General features: G+C 42.6%; 1 protein-coding gene across 1 annotated transcript in view; it reads right to left on the minus strand.

Moving 5' to 3' along the window:
- The window catches only part of LOC139534553 (phospholipid-transporting ATPase ABCA1-like), a 292,873-nt gene that overhangs the window by 215,314 nt on the left and 59,283 nt on the right, over positions 1–18,276 (minus strand). The window contains exons 12-13 of the mRNA XM_071333760.1: positions 12,037–12,242; positions 10,094–10,270 (exon numbers count right to left, since the gene is read on the minus strand). Of these exons, the coding sequence (XP_071189861.1) occupies positions 10,094–10,270; positions 12,037–12,242 (383 nt within the window). The remainder of the gene's footprint in view (positions 1–10,093; positions 10,271–12,036; positions 12,243–18,276) is intronic.

An 18,276-nucleotide genomic window follows, 5' to 3' on the forward strand; every position in this document is an offset into this window, starting at 1 on the left:
ACAAAATCAATCTTCTAGCGCAATCTCGTCCTTTGTCTTCAAATCCGTGCGTATCTAGAAATCAGCTTGATTTAATGTTCTAGTATTTCACACATTGTTTAGCTCGTCTTACTTTCATAGTTAAGCATGACAATGTACTGAACAGGGAGCCTTGGCAACCATTATCATATTGTTAAAATGTCCTCTTTAGTCATTTTAATAAATTCAACACAGTTTTGGATAACACTTTGTCTGAACACTCCTCCTTTTTCATCTGTTGAACTGACCTTTGCCCCTTAGAAGAAGGAGAGCGAAAATAAGTTGTGTCTATGCAGTAAATGTCATTGTCCCAATGGATGATCCATTAGGATAGACACACTCTAGGTTTTTTTTAATCAAGGGTCCAACGCGTTTATAGGTCCAGCTATATATTTTACATTGGGCTAACCGTCATAAACCTTGAGCATCACCTCTATCCAACCAGTTAGAACCGTCCGTCATGCTCAGGATGATGGATCATTTGATGTTACAATACAATAAGACGATATTAAACAACCTTCATAATGCCACCAAAATGCCATGTCAATATATTGTACGCCACCAATGTAATAGTGCTTCTGTTTCTCTATCAGACAGTGAAGAAGATATATCAAATGAACTGAGCATTTGAAAATGTGTAGATTTCACATATCAATAATGCTTACCGACCATAAATACAATCCTTAGAATGCCAATGAAGTAGCATTTTATCACTGTTAGGCAGACAGGACAAAGGGACTATGCCATAATAGGCATAACGATATCCCGCTTTCAAGCCACTGAACATAACTAGTTAATCAAAGTACATTTCCAGGGCATTTACATTGTGCTAATTTCTCGGCAAACTTTTGAGTGAGTGATTTGTTAAATGGATTTTGAAATTTGTTAAAGGCCAATTGAGTTATGGTGTACCATGTCCTCTACCTCCCAATGTAGAGACAGCTGTTGTGCCCAATGGGACTGAGAGAAAATGCAGTAATGCGAGTGCTTGAACGGGAGAGCCCGGTCTTTGAGGTCACTGCCTGTTCTCTCGTGGAATATATCACTTTCACAGGAAGCTTTGTAATCGACAAGATGCAACGACACCAATTTGAACTCAGAATTCAACATGGACGGAGCTTGAAATGTGTGTGGAATTAAAATATTAATGTCAACACTTTGTCAGGTCTGCTTACGAGCTTGAAGTAAGTTTTTTAAAAACTAAAAGATTTCATACAATGTAATCTTGCCTCAGCTAACAGTTGCATCAGATTGAATAGTAATAATTTTATTACATAGTCCTGATTCTATCGTAACATTTCTTTAATGGGACAATCTGGAATTGAAACAGCACCAAAGCGGCCAAAAATGGATGTACCCATCCCAGATTGCCCCTTTAATGGCAGCCAGCCTGCGACCATTAACTCCTTGTCGACTCGTCACAGACTAGTCACTCTAGAGTAGATCAGTCATGCATACCACGTTTGACATTGACAACCTTACCACCAGATGCTCCTGAATAATACATTGCTGATCGATTCGAGGGTGCTTAAGTAATACAAGTCCTACTAGGTGCATGTTACAGGGCTCGAGTTACATCGCAGCCGTGACCTAATTTAAGGAGAGTCGAGAGACTTGGGGTTTTAGTAAATCAAGTGATATGGGGAGCAGAGAAGCCCCAGAGAATTGAGTAATTATGTTAAATATGTCCTTACCATATTTCTAGCAAATTTACTAGGTTGGTGGTGGTAAAATCTTCCCAAAATTAGTGGGAACGTTTTTAATTTAGACTGCCGCTGCAAACATGGTGGTGATTCTCAGACATTTATCCAAAGTATCTTCTATTTAAAACGAAATGTTGTATTTTTGTTCTTTTGCATGTAGGCACAAAAGGGCAGTATCATTGATGTTGATCTGTCACTTGTATTGCAGATAATACATACATTTTCATGTTTGCATGGAGTCACAATACTCATTTCCTATGCCTGTTTTGTATACACTAATTTCAAAAGCCTCATGGGAACCTGTCCTGTGCGATACCAACGAAAGTACATGTTATTGTAATCAAGTTCTGATACAATACTATCAAGTTGGCATTGTTATACAACTATTGATATGGAACAGGATTGAGTTACGAACAGATTCTCTGATTCGAACTGCCATTTTGTAAGTCTTATCTCGCCCCTAAAGACCGAGCAGCACGAGTTCTTATCCTCAGCCTTCATCTCATGGTTGGCGTGTGAATGCGGCAAAACCATTGAGCTAATACAGTTTGTTTATCTCCAATTCAAAATGTAAAAGGGCCCGCTCTTGTTGAAGGACTAACAGTTCTGTATCAGTTTACCTTGTACTGTAAATAGGTACTGAAGTGGTAGAGAGAGACAATGAGGAAGGGGAGAGGGTAAACCTGGAAACATAGTGGTATCCATGGGTCTCACAGGGTCAATAGGTCATTCCCTGTCAGATAATATATTATAGGAACCCGTAAGAGAAAGAAAACTCACTCTGCACAAACTGGTTGAATCAATGGCGTTTCAAGATAATTTGTCAACGTTTTGTGAAGAGGAATTTAGGTTTGAAATACACTGAATTTGCGGGGGGAAAAAACGTTTAACGTAGACTGTTGTTTGGAGGGTGACATTTCAACCACAGGATTAAGTCCTCATGTTGATTCTGCTTTTAGATGGCTGAAGGCATAGTGATAACGCATAGGTCATTTAGCTGTCTTTGTGTGGGTGAATAAAGATTGCAATGTTATTGATCAACGTCTCAACCAAATATTACCCAATTGTCCATTGACGTGGTGTGCCCAGTGGGAATATATTATTTCCTGAATAAGAGTATCCACGAGAAAGAGTTGCAATGATTGAAGTGCCAAGCTTGATGTTAAAAGGAAAGTGCAAGGCTGGTCTTTTATAATATGGCAAATGGAACAATACATTATAAATCAAAGAAATATTGCATGTACTGTTCATAAAAGCATTTTTGGGCTGCTATTTGTATCTAAAATATGCAGGTAAAGTGAAAGTGTGTTATTATCAATTTAAAGGGCATTACACAAAATAAAGCTTTGATAAAGGACTTTACATACAGCTATGAGAAACTACATTGGTTACATTGAACTTCAGACATATATAATTTATAACATTAATCCATCTATTGTATTTGCTTCGCTCTGCCTAGGTGAAGTGCACACCATTAAATTGTTAATGAGTTGTCTAAAAATTATTGGAGAATTCTCAGCTTTTTAAATTACATTTTAAAGTCAGATTAGGCTTTTTGGTATTTTTCTAAACTAAAAAGTGTTTACAGCAGATTACAAACAGGAACATCTGGATGCACAATGCAGCTCTTCCCACTTTTCCCCATTTCCAGATCACAATAATTACCCTGAAAGGTCCTGTCTGTCATGCTTCCCTGCATCTTCCCTTTTTCTGCAATTCCTCTCTCAATTATTCATGAATGAAATAACAGTTTTCAAGGGTTAATAATTTACGGAAATGCCCAAATGGCTAAGCAAGCGAAAGAGTAAATGGCGGAGGGACCGGGGGGTATTGCAGTGTTTTATGGGCCCCATTCATTTTCAGTGATTATTAGTCCTATGTTTCACGGAGAGGGAACACAGGCATTAGGATATAAGTGCTTTGATTGTCTCATTTGAGCTCGTTTGCAACACTCGCTGGAAAATAATGAACAGGAAATGGATGCATTTCACTGTGCCGTGAGGGGACACTTCTTAAAAATACAGGCCTACAGCAAAGCACAATGGATACTGTATGTGAGTCGCCCTCTCTCCAATAATCATCACCGGATAAAGGAAGCTCCTCTCCTTTTTTATAATGTGCACAACAACTGCAAATAACTAATACATGTTCTATTTTCTTTGATCGTGTTAGCTATATAATACCTTGTTCATAGTATAGGCTTAGTAGGCTCTATATTTAATTTGTGGAAGATTTAACAGAATGTTATGTGGTTTGTGCTACCTGTCAAGAGCTATACAATGAAACAAGCTGATTATCGGCTAAGAAAATACATGTTTTTCATGAAGATCCAATTGCTAGTCCAGATGTTGATGCCAAATCAATAAAGACATTACCAACTATGCCAATGTGCAGAAAGACTAGCACTGATGTTGTCTTTATGTTTCCAAGGCAACCACATGGAGTAACTCTCCATAATTAAAAAGAACACCACATTTCTAACCAGACCTGGGTTCAAAAAGGATTGGTTATGAATACTTTGAGCTTGATTAAGCCTGCCTGGAGTGCCAGGTGGGAAGGGTTGGGACTTTTGCGACTAATCCAGGGGTTGCTTTACATCAGGCAAGGTCGATAAAGCACAGATAAAGTATTTAACAGAAAGCGAATACTATTTGGTACCCAGGTCTGATATACAACCGTACCATACTCATGCTTTCCGTAGCCGATGTGAGCAAGACTTTAAACAGGTCAACATTCACCAAGCCGCGGGGCCAGACGGATTACCAGGACGTGCACTCAAAGCATGCGCAGACCAACTGGCAAGTGTCTTCACTGACATTTTCAACCTCTCCCTGGCCGAGTCTGTAACACCTACACATTTCAAACAGACCAACATAGTTCCTGTGCCCAAGAAAGCGAAGGTAACCTGGGGGGGCTGAGTCACTGGCTTACTGGTGCTCTTTCATGCCGTCCCTAGGAGGGGTGCGTCACTTGAGTGGGTTGAGTTACTGACGTGATCTTCCTGTCTGGGTTGGCGCCCCCCCTTGGTTTGTGCTGTGGTGGAGATCTTTGTGGGCTATACTCGGCCTTGTCTCAGGATTGTAAGTTGGTGGTTGAAGATATCCCTCTAGTGGTGTGGGGGCTGTGCTTTGGCAGAGTGGGTGGGGTTATATCCTTCCTGTTTGGCCCTGTCCGGGGGTATCATCGGATGGGGCCACAGTGTCTCCTGACCCCTCCTGTCTCAGCCTCCAGTATTTATGCTGCAGTAGTTTATGTGTCGGGGGGCTAGGGTCAGTTGGTTATACCTGGAGTACTTCTCCTATCTTATCCAGTGTCCTGTGTGAATTTAAGTATGCTCTCTCTAATTCTCTCGTTCTCTCTTTCTTTCTCTCTCTCGGAGAACCTGAGCCCTAGGACCATACGTCACGGCAAACCGGGCATGATGACTCCTTGCTGTCCCCAGTCCACCTGGCCTTGCTGCTGTTCCAGTTTCAACTGTTCTGCCTGCGGTTATGGAACCCCTACCTGTCCCAGACCTGCTGTTTTCAATTCTTAATGATCGGCTATGAAAAGCCAACTGACATTTATTCCTGATTATTATTTGACCATGCTTGTCATTTATGAACATTTTGAAAATCTTGGCTCTCTCTAATTCTCTCCTTCTCTCTCTTTCTCTCTCTCGGAGGACCTGAGCCCTGGGACCGTGCGTCGGGGCTGCCGGGCGTGATGGCTCCTTGCTGTCCCCAGTCCACCTGGCCTTGCTGCTATTCCAGTTTCAGCTGTTCTGCCTGCGTTTATGGAACCGCCACCTGTCCCGGACCTGCTATTTTCAACTCTTGATGATCGGCTATGAAAAGCCAACTGAAAATTATTCATGATTATTATTTGACCATGCTTGTCACTTATGAACATTTTGAACATCTTGGCATAGTTCTGTTATAATCTCCACCCAGCACAGCCAGAAGCACAGCCAGAAGAGGACTGGCCACCCCTCATAGCCTGGTTCCTCTCTAGGTTTCTAGATTTTGGCCTTTCTAGGGAGTTTTTCCTAGCCACCGTGCTTCTACACCTGCATTGCTTGCTGTTTGGGGTTTTAGGCTGGGTGTCTGTACAGCACTTCGAGATATTAGCTGATGTACGAAGGGCTATATAAAATAAACTTGATTTGATTTGATTTGATCCTGCCTAAATGATTACCGCACCGTAGGACTCACGTCGGTAGCCATGACGTACTTTGAAAGGCTGGTCATTGCTCACATCAACACCATCATGCCAGAAACCCTAGACCCACTCCAATTCGCATACCACCCCAACAGATACACAGATGACGCAATCTCAATCGCACTCCACCCTGCTCTTTCCCACCTGGACAAAAGGAACACCTATATGAGAATTCTGTTCAATGACTAAAGCTCAGCGTTCAACACCATAGTGCCCACAAAGCTCATCATTAAGCTAAGGACCCTGGGACTAAACACCTCCCTCTGCAACTGGATCCTTAGAGCCCCTGACGGGCCGCCCCCAGGTGGTAAGGGTAGGCAACAGCACATCTGCAACGCTGATCCCCAACCCCTCAGGGGTGCGTGCTTAGTCCCTTGCTGTACTCCCTGTTCACCCACGACTGCGTGGCCAAGAACGACTCCAACACCATCATTAAGTTTTCTGACGACACAACAGTGGTAGGCCTGATCACCGACAACGATGAGACAGCCTACAGGGAGGAGGTCAGAGACCTGGCAATGTGGTGCCAGGACAACAACCTCTCTCTCAATGTGAGCAAGACAAAGGAGCTGATCATGGACTACAGAAAAAGGAGGGGCGAACAGATCCACATTAACTTCTTATGGCTGCAGTCCCGTTAACGGGATCGATATGACAACAGCCAGTCGAAGTGCAGGGCGCCAAATTCAAAAAACAGAAATCTCATAATTAAAATTCCTCAGACATTCATGTGTCTTATATCATTTTAAAGGTAATCTTGTTGTTAAATCCCACCAACGTGTCCGATTTCAAATAGGCTTTTCAGCGAAAGCATTACAAACTATTATGTTAGGTCACCACAAAACCACAATAACCACAGCCATTTTTTTCCAGCTAAAGATAGCTTTCACAAAAACCAGAATTGTAACGGCAGATTTCTTCCTCTTCGTCCGAAGAGGAGGTGTAGCAGGGATCGAACCAAGACGCAGCGTAGTAAGTGTCCATGTTTTAATATAAGCAACTGAACAAGACACAAATACAAAATAACAAAGTAACCTAACCGAAAACAGTCCCGTGTGGCACGAACACTGACACAGGAAACAAACACCCACAAACCAACAGTGAAAACAGGCTACCTAAATATGGTTCCCAATCAGAGACAATGACTAACACCTGCCTCTGATTGAGAACCATATAAGGCCAAACATAGAAACGTGAAAACTAGACACACAACATAGAATGCCCACTCAGCTCACGTCCTGACCAACACTAAAACAAAGAAAACACAAAAGAACTATGGTCAGAACGTGACAAGAATAGAGATAAAATTAATCACTAACCTTCGATTATTTTCATCAGATGACACTCATAGGACTTCATGTTACACAATACATGCATGTTTTGTTTGACTAAGTTCATATTTATATAAAAAAATCTGAGTTTACATTGAGGCGTTAGATTCACTAGTTGCAAAAACATCAAGTGACTTTGCATAGCCACATCGTTTCAACAGAAATACTCATCATAAATATAGATGATAATACAAGTTATACACATGGAATTATAGATATACCTCTCCTTAATGCAACCGCTGTCAGATTTCAAAAAAACTTTACGGAAAAATAAACCATGCAATAATCTGAGACGGAGCTCAGATGAATAGCCAAATTAGCCGCCATGTTGGACTCAACAGAAACCAGAAAATACATGATAAATGTTTCCTTACCTTTGATGAATTCATCAGAATGCAGTCCTAGGAATCCCAGGTCCACAATAAATGCTTGATTTGTTCGTTAATGTCCGTTATTTATGTCAAATTAGCTACTTTATGTCAATTAAATCGACTTCAATTGAGAGATGGAATGGAGCTGCCTCTCACGTAAACGCACGTGTTGAATGCATGGTCACCTCATGGCAGTGATTACTAATTTCTGTCTCCTTCGACCCCCGTTCACATTAGAGTCATCAGACTTAGTTCTATTGACTGTTGAAATCTAGTGGAAGCCGTAGGAAGTGAAAACCCATCCATATCTCTCTGTATTTTCAATGAGAGCTTGGTTGAAAATATGGCACCCCCAGAAAAAAATCCAAACAGGAAGTGGAACTTCTCAGGTTTTTGCCTGCCATATGAGTTCTGTTAATTTCACAGACATAATTCAAACAGTTTTAGAAACTTTAGAGTGTTTTCTATCCAATACTAATAATAATATGCATATATTAGTAACTGGGACTGAGGAGCAGGCCGTTTACTCTGGGCACCTTTCATCCACGCTACTCAATACTGCCCCTACAGCCATAAGAAGTTAACATCGACAGGACTGGTGCAGGTTCCTTGGTGTCCATATCACCAACAAACTATCATGGCCCAAACACACCAAGACAGTTGTGAAGAGGGCACGACAAAGCCTATTCCCCCTCAGGAGACTGAAAAGATTTGGCATGGGTCCCCAGATCCTCAAAAAGCTGCACCGTAGAGAGCAGCTGGTATGGCAACTGCTCGGCATCTGACCGTAAGGTGCTACACAGAGTAGTGCGTACGACCAGTACATCACTGGGGCCAAGCTTCCTGACATCCAGAACCTCTATACCAGGCGGTGTCAGAGGAAGCCCCCAAAAATTGTCAAAGCCTCCAGTCACCCATATCATAGATGGTTCTCTCTGCTACCGCACAGCAAGCAGTATCGTTTGCCAAGTCTAGGACCAAAAGGCTCCTTAACAGCTTCTACCCCCAAGCCATAAGACTGCTGAACAACTAATCAAATGCCCACCCCGCTTGTTTTACACTCCTGCTACTCGCTGTTTATTAACTGTGCAAAGTCACTTTACAAATCACCTAGTTTAACCTGTACCCCAGCACATTGAGTCAGTACCCCCTGTATATAGCCTCGTTATTGTTATGTACATTTCTTGTGTTACTTTTTGATTGATTAGATATTTTTTTACTTTCGTTTATTTTGTAAATATTTTATCAACTATATTTCTTGAACTGCACTCTTGGTTAAGGACTTGTAAGTAAGAATATCACGGTAAGGTCTATAGCCGTTGTATTCGTCGCGTGTGACAAATACAATTTGATTCGATTTTTGACCTCTTGACTCTTGTCACCACTCCCTCTAGCCCTGGTCCTTATACTGTATGTCTGTATCATAGTAAGGCTACAGTACATTCCAATGAAGGTTGTTATGCAATATGCTCTGATGTTGTATAGAGCATTTTCAAAATTAAATTACAGTGACTTCCAACGGGGGAAATATGTGTCTGTCTCCTGAAACATTGTGGCTTTGTTGCGAATGGCCCATATGTCTCCGGTCAAAAGGAGTGCACTATATAGGGAATAGGGTGGCATTTGGGACCTACTTTGTTGCACTAGTGGACTTTGATCTCCTCAGAAATGATCTGTCCCCCGATGACATCATTGAGCTCTGAGTATATTATTGGAAATGATAAAGCCGTGTAGATTGGAGTAATTTCCCTGCCTCTGAGGAAATCTCAACTGCCTAAGATTGAGCGCTATAGTGCAGTCTATCTCCCTTGGTGAAATACACCTATCCATTGTGCTTTAGAACAGTAACGCTGATGAATACCTGATTCACACAGAATACAATGGTCCCTATCAATCTCTACATATGATGGACTTTGTGTGTGGTTTCATGAGGGAATTGGGTAGTTTCTTAAGGAGGAAATGTGATATTGAATGAAAGGGAGGGAACATAAGAATGTAGCCTGAATAATTTAAAGATACATCAAGCATTCAGGTCTCCAATGTTCAGGACATGGTCTGCATGTGGTCGGACTAAATCAATAGCTGAAATTTCTTCGGCTCTGTCTTGTTGTATCTCCATCTTGCAACAAGTTTGTTTCCCCCCAGCTTTGACACAATTCATAATTAAAAACTCACGAAGGGCATCAAACTTTCAAGTTTGAATGTGAATATTAACACTTCTCTCCTCCCTCTCTCCCCCAGAGTTGTGGCTGCAGCAGACAGCAGTATCCAGGGACGGAAGACAACATGAGAGATAGCTTTGGAAGAGTTTCCACAGGGAAATTTGTGCGGGCTAAGTGACAGATAAGCCCATTACTCTAGCCTGTGGTAGCGGTGAGTGGCAAGTCCCCAAGTGAGTAGATTTTTATTGCGGTAATGCCTTCTTCCCTCTATAATCACGGGACAGACAGATAACAGCTTTTGTACTCACACATCGTCCACGTAGCAGGGATATGGCATTTGCTGGGCAAACACGCCGAGCGGCTGGGATTTGTTTGTGTGCGCCCGTATTATGCCATGGTCCATCATGTCCTGCAGATAGGCGAAGCCTCCCCATATATAGCGCAGGTCGTTAAAGGAGTTGCCACGGGCCCCAGGAGACCATCCCCTTTAAATTGAAAGGACACACATCACACAACGGTCATTGTCTAAGGCTGTTTAGACAGGGAACACAATTTTGATATTTTTGACCAATCAAATCAGCTCTGAACAAGAGCTGATGTGAAAATATCTGATGTGATTGGTCAAAAGACCAATTAGTGGAAAAATTATCAGAATTGGGTTTCCGTGTAAATGCAGCCTAAGAGAAAGCTGGGTTTGAAAACATCATGGACGCAATAGCCAAACGTTACACCAATATTTATGTCATGAGTCATGACATTTGTCCCATGAGTAACATGGAATCATAATGTTTTTGGCACTGCATGCTTATTATAAATCGCCTGAGACATAGGACAGAAAGTATGCAATAAAATGCCTGTTTCGCTTCAGATACGACTACAATTGTCTGGTAAAAGTTGACATGTCAGTTGAAAAAACTGGCTAAGCAACATGAGGGCCTGTATCCATAATGTGTCTCAGCAACATCACAGCCTGTATTCATAATGTGTTTTAGCAACATCAGGGCCTGTATTCATAATGTGTCTCAGCACCATCAGGGCCTGTATTCATAATGTGTTTTAGCAACATCAGGGCCTGTATTCATAATGTGTCTCAGCAACATCACAGCCTGTATTCATAATGTGTTTTAGCAACATCAGGGCCTGTATCCATAATGTGTCTCAGCAACATCACAGCCTGTATTCATAATGTGTTTTAGCAACATCAGGGCCTGTATCCATAATGTGTCTCAGCAACATCACAGCCTGTATTCATAATGTGTTTTAGCAACATCAGGGCCTGTATCCATAATGTGTCTCAGCAACATCACAGCCTGTATTCATAATGTGTTTTAGCAACATCAGGGCCTGTATCCATAATGTGTCTCAGCAACATCACAGCCTGTATTCATAATGTGTTTTAGCAACATCAGGGCCTGTATTCATAATGTGTCTCAGCAACATCACAGCCTGTATTCATAATGTGTTTTAGCAACATCAGGGCCTGTATCCATAATGTGTCTCAGCAACATCACAGCCTGTATTCATAATGTGTTTTAGCAACATCAGGGCCTGTATTCATAATGTGTCTCACACCATCAGGGCCTGTATTCATAATGTCTCAGGACCATCAGGGCCTGTATTCATAATGTGTCTCAGCAACATCAGGACCTGTATTCATAATGTGTCTCACACCATCAGGGCCTGTATTCATAATGTGTCTCAGCAACATCAGGGCCTGTATTCAAAATGTGTCTCAGGACCATCAGGGCCTGTATTCATAATGTGTCTCAGCAACATCAGGGCCTGTATTCAAAATGTGTCTCAGAGTAGGAGCGCTGCTCTACACTCTTAGAAAAAAGGGTTCCAAAAGGGTTATTCAGCTGTCCCCATAGGAGAACCCGTTTTCGTTCTAGGTAAAAAAAAGTTTCCCCCCCAGTTATAACCATTTTGGGTTCCATGTAGAATCCTCTGTGGAAAGGGTTTTATATGAAACCCAAAAGGGTTCTACTTTGAATAACAAGGGTTATTCAAAGGGTTATCCCATGGGGACAGCTGAAGAACCCTTTTAGGTTCTAGATAGCATCTTTTTTTCTAAGAGTGTAGCATCAATTTAGCCTTTAGATCCTATTGAATTACATTCCATGGACAGGGGGGACCTGATCCTAGATCAGCACTCCTCTAAGACGCTTTATGAATACGGGCCATGTTGTCCAATGTTTTCTCATTAGCACTAAAACATGGTGAGGGCGGAGAGGCTGTGCACTGGGCCTACCTTTCTTTGATCTTATTCGTACGCTCCCCCTTATCAATGTCCATGCGGATCTTGTACTTGACGTAAGGAGGGGGGTGGCTTGCGGCAGGGTTGAGGTCTTCGAAAACGATTCCAGCCCAGTACCTATTGCTCTCTAGAAGCTCCAAGGCTCTAGTCATGAGATGTCTCTCACTGTCGGCAGCCTCAAACTTATCCAGGTTCAAGCACTGTAACATGAAAAGACAAGTTACATCAAGAAAGAGAGAAAATAAGTGTAATTCTTTACAAACTGCTAAGGGTCTTACTAAAACAAGAATATGATGTTAATATAAGATGATAGATGAGAGATGCTTTTTTTATATATATATCAGGATACTGGGAATTTCAATTTGGAAACACCATTTCTTAAAAGTTCCCACCCAATGGCGAAGGTGTATAGAGATGGAGGAATTCAGATATCACGTGATTGTTTTTAGAGCTCACCCTTGTTCTTAAACTACAGCAGGCAACATTTTTCAATGTGCCAGTAAATCAGCACAATCTACTTTTTCGTTTTTCTAATTCCCGCCATCTTGGAGCTAGAATTGGGATCATGTATTTTTTGTATTTTTTGGGGAGGTGGTGATCATGTATACTGTGCTAATGCCGATACAAAAAAAGAGTAACGGAAAGCAAATGTAAGAAACAGCGAACTGAACAAACAGGCATCTTTATCCACCAGCCATCTTTATGCACCTTGGCCATTCCAGCCCTGCGTATTTCGTAGATATTACACAGAATGTCCAAAACCACTATACCCACTCTCAGCAACTACCATCTTTCCAACAACACTGAAAGCTGGAGTCTTCAAGGCTATTGATGCCAGTTGTGATGTCAAAGACATGATGAAACTTCTTTGCACTCAATGGAGTCCCATTACCTTTAGAAAGGAATCTCAAATCGACTGCTGTTGGGAAGTAGTGAACTATTTGTAATTCAACTAGTAATTCAACTACATTTTATAGTAGCTTGGTGGTAGTTGAACTAAATTAATATCTTGGTAGTGTTTTCAGTAGTTAAAAACGTTTTTTTTTGCCATATAGCAGTCTAGCTAACTACTGGAACTACACACAATTTTCTTTTCCTAATATAAAATAAAATACGGGTGAAGTAGGCAAGAATTACCTTTCTTTTTCGGTATCAGACCTATTTCTCACTTGAAACATGTTTTTTGTGTTTAATAGGATAAATTACACATTCTGTTAACATCTGACTTCTGTTAACATCTGACTTCTGTTAACATCTGACATCTGACTCCTGTTAACATCTGACTTCTGTTAACATCTGACTTCTGTTAACATCTGACATCTGACTCCTGTTTAAGATCTGACTCCAGTGTGATGTGTTCTTGCAATTTGCAGTCTGACATTTCAGATTCAGATATGATCATTTTCAGTATCTTGTTTAGCTTTAGTTAAGTAGACTATTATTTTTTATTAAGAGTAGCTTAACTTCTGTGACGTAATTGGTAGTTTGGTAAACTATAATTTCAGAGTAGCTTCCCCAACACTGCAATCGACACTCACCTCACTTCAACTCACCAACATGTATCTGCTTTCAGAGCAACAATACTCAACCACATCCAACATCAGAGTACCTTGGGTAGATTGTTGTACGTAATGTTTAAAATGACATGATTTGTAATTCTGATCAATGCTCTCAGGGTAGACTGCTAACTTATTGTACACCTGATTTGAGTGTGTAGATCTCAAGTTCAAGCCTCAGTGCACATCAACTCAGGTTGGCTCTTCTGCACTATCATACACAGTATTGTTTATCCTACACAGACAGTAAGATTTAGATTTAAACATGATCGTATCATATTGGCATAAATGCTCCTCACAATTTTTTCACCAACATTTATAGTGTAGCCTATCTACAATACCACTCTCCAAAAATAAGCGATGGGCAGAAACTATAAGACCTGCCTGAGAAAAAACATGTTTTGGTACTGACACGGAAAACAATACACTGGACAACAGCGGAGTTACAAATGATGAGGAGGTGGCAAGGGATATGTTTTGGGCTACGGCTGAGACATACTCATGAGGTACAGGCTTGGTAGTTAGCTGGAACTCACCATGTCCTTCTTTAATGAGCTATAGCCATCCGGGGAGTGAGTCTGTCTTGACAGCTGTCCACACACACATCTCCTCCACCCTTGTGACACTTTCTCTCAGTAAAGAAGGTCCTATACGATGCTATATTATATTCACAGACAGCATACGATGTACATGTTTTTATTGAGTTAACAGAACGGCCAAATTCAGCATGTCACATTTTTGGCTGTTAGTTATAGAGTACATTATATGATTCTTGGGCAGTTTGTCCTGAATGTAGGGAAAGTTTACAGTTGTTTAATGCATTTGTCTACTCACAATGCATTATAAAGGGCTATCTATTGTGGCATACCTGAAATGTATTAACCATGAGCCAGTTTACATACTTGCAGGCTCCTCAGAAGAGCAAGTGGAGGACCATCCTCCTCAGTGAATTTCATAAAAATAAAAATGTTAAAACATTGAAAAAAGTTTCCTTTTTAGATAAAACTATACTAAATATATTTCCATGTCACCAAATAATTGATTAAAACACACTGTTTTGCCTCCCGAGTGGCACAGTGGTCTAAGGCACTGCATCACGGTGCTAGCTGTGCCACTAGAGATACTGGTTCGAGTCCAGGCTCTGTCGCAGCCGGGCCACGAGTGGGAGACCCATGGGGCAGCGCACAATTGGCCCAGCATCGTCTGGGTTAGGGGAGGGTTTGGCCGGGAGGGATGTTCTTGTCCCATCTCGCACTAGCTGTGCGCAATGCACGCTGACACAGTCGCCAGGTGCACAGTGTTTTCCTCCGACACATTGGTGCGACTGGCTTCTGGGTTAAGCGGGCATTGTGTCAAGAAGCAGTGCGGCTTGGCTGGGTTGTGTTTCGGAGGACGCACGGCTCTTGACCTTCACCTCTCCCGAGTCCGTATGGGAGTTGCGGCAATGGGATAAGACTGTAACTACCAATTGGATACCACAAAATTGGGGAGAAAAGGGGGCAAAAAAACAACACTGTTTTGCAATGAAGGTCTCAGTAGCCTCAACAGCACTCTGTAGGGTAGCACCAAATCAAATCAAAGTTTATTTGTCACGTGCGCCGAATACAACAGGTGTAGACCTTACAGTGAAATGCTTACTTACAGGCTCTAACCAATAGTGCGAAAAAAAGGTGTGTGTGTGTGTGTACGTAAGTAAAGAAATAAAACAACAGTAAAAATACATTTGAAAATAAGAGTAGCAAGGCTATATATAGACACCGGTTAGTCAGGCTTATTGAGGTAGTATGTACATGTAGGTATGGTTAAAGTGACTATGCATATATGATGAACAGAGAGTAGCAGTAGTGTAAAAGGAGGGGTTGGCGGGAGGTTGGACACAATGCAGATAGCCCAGTTAGCCAATGTGTGGGAGCACTGGTTGGTCGGGCCAATTGAGGTAGTATGTACATGGATGTATTGTTAAAGTGACTATGCATATAAGATAAACAGAGAGTAGCAGCAGCGTAAAAGAGGGGTTGGGGGGGGCACACAATGTAAATAGTCCGGGTAACCATTGGTTACCTGTTCAGAAGTCTTATGGCTTGGGGGTAAAAACTGTTGAGAAGCGTTTTTGTCCTAGACTTGGCACTCTGGTACCGCTTGCCATGCGGTAGTAGAGAGAACAGTCTATGACTGGTGTGGCTGGGGTCTTTGACAATTTTTAGGGCCTTCCTCTGACACCGTCTGGTGTAGAGGTCCTGGATGGCAGGCAGCTTTGCCCCAGTGATGTATTAGGCCGTACGCACTACCCTCTGAAGTGAATAGGTCTTGGTGTGTTTGGACCATTCTAGTTTGTTGTTGATGTGAACACCAAGGAATTTGAAGCTCTCAACCTGCTCCACTACAGCCCCATCGATGAGAATGGGGACGTGCTCGGTGCTCCTTTTCCTGTAGTCCACAATCATCTCCTTAGTCTTGGTTACATTGAGGGATAGGTTGTTATTCTGGCACCACCCGGCTAGGTCTCTGACCTCCTCTCTATAGGCTGTTTCGTCGTTGTCGGTGATCAGGCCTACCACTGCTGTGTCATCTGCAAACTTAATGATGTTGTTGGAGTCGTGCCTGGCCATGCAGTCGTGGGTGAACAGGGAGTACAGGAGGGGACTGAGCACGCACCCCTCGGGAGCTCCAGTGTTGAGGATCAGTGTGGCAGATGTGTTGCTACCTACCCTCACCACCTGGGGGCGACCCGTCAGGAAGTCCAGGATCCAGTTGCAGAGGGAGGTGTTTAGTCCCAGGTTCCTTAGCTTAGTGATGAGCTTTGAGGGTACTATGGTGTTGAATGCTGAGCTGTAGTCAATGAATAGCATTCTCACATAGGTGTTCCTTTTGTCCAGGTGGGAAAGGGCAGTGTGGAGTGCAATAGAGATTGCGTCATCTGTGGATCCGTTTGGGTGGTATGCAAATTGGAGTGGGTCTAGGGTTTCTGGGATAATGGTGTTGATGTGAGACATTACCAGCCTTTCAAAGCACTTCATGGCTACGGACGTGAGTGCTACGGGTCTGTAGTCATTTAGGCAGGTTGCCTTTGTGTTCTTGGGCACAGGGACTATGGTGGTCTGCTTGAAGCATGTTGGTATTACAGACTCAATCAGGGACATGTTGAAAATGTCAGTGAAGACAGCTGCCAGTTGGTCAGCACATGCCCGGAGCACACGTCCTGGTAATCCGTCTGGCCCCGCAGCCTTGTGTATGTTGACCTGTTTAAAGGTCTTACTCACGTCGGCTACGGAGAGCGTGATCACACAGTTGTCCGGAACAGCTGATGCACTCATGCATGCCTCAGTGTTGTTTGCCTCGAAGCGAGCATAGAAGTGATTTAGCTCGTCTGGTAGGCTCGTGTTACTGGGCAGCTCGTGGCTGTGCTTCCCTTTGTAGTCTGTAATAGTTTGCAAGCCCTGCCACATCTGACGAGCATCGGAGCCGGTGTAGTATGATTCAATCTTAGCCCTGTATTGACGCTTTGCCTGTTTGATGGTTCGTCGCAGGGCATAGCGGAATTTCTTGTAAGCTTCCGGGTTAGAGTCCCGCGGTGTAGCTGGAGGACAGCTAGCTTCCGTCCTCCTCTTGGACCACTGACTTCAATACAAAACCTGGGAGGCTATTGGTTCTCATCCCCAGACAGTGAGACATGGACTGTCACATGGACTGTCTGTTCATCAAATGTTTCTGTCTGTCATCAAATTTTTCTTTCGACCAGTGTGCACCTACGTTGTAAACTGTCATTCATAGGCTAGGTTGTAGCTACCTCATGAAAAGGTATAGGTTTCAATTCGAGTATCATGTCGTAGCATAACCTATCGATGTTATATTGAACTGGGTGAATGGAATATGATTGACAGTCATCCAATATGCTGTAATAGAAAGGAGGCCATGCTCATGGAAAAAAAAATCGGTTTACATACTATGACCAACCATGTGGCAGCATCTCTTAAACAAATACATATTTTTAAAACTCTTCCCATATTCCACTTAGTTCATAATCTCACAATAACACTGAGTCAAACACCAACTGCATTAAAAACGTTTTAATCTGTAGTGGTCCAGTGAGGAAAGGCTAAGCAGTCATTCAGCACAAGCCCACTGTCCTAAGTCGACCCATCAAAATTCTATTAGCTAAGTGGTGAAGTTTCCCCTAGGTACAGACCTCGGATCAGCTTAAAACTGCTGCAATCCTAACTTTAACCGTTAGCGGGGAAAATGCTAATCTGATCCAAGATCACCGTCTAGACTCTAGAGGCAACTTCCCACTACTCCATCCTATTACGAGAAACAGGAAGTATGTTAGACACGTCATCCAACCACTTGACATGATGGTACCAAGCCTGAGTCGTTGCCATGTTTGGACTTCGATCCCAGTTAAGGAACTAACCTAATGACAGTGCTACCACCACCAATCTCTCGCTGCCCTACATTAGACCCAGGATGCGTCCCTAAAGGCACCTTATGGGCTCTGGTCAAAAGTAGTGCACTATAAATGGAAAAGGGTGCCATTTGGGGTGTAGAACCACTTCCAGATATGGAAGGACATTGGGTAGGGAGTAGCAGCAAATACAGTGATTGTAGAGGATGTAGAGGCCACGCGAGTGCTGCTAACTGACAGCTGCGGGATGAGATGAGCATGCCTCTCATATGGCCC

The sequence above is a fragment of the Salvelinus alpinus genome, chromosome 11 (genome assembly GCF_045679555.1).
Source record: "Salvelinus alpinus chromosome 11, SLU_Salpinus.1, whole genome shotgun sequence".
Taxonomy (NCBI): domain Eukaryota; kingdom Metazoa; phylum Chordata; class Actinopteri; order Salmoniformes; family Salmonidae; genus Salvelinus; species Salvelinus alpinus.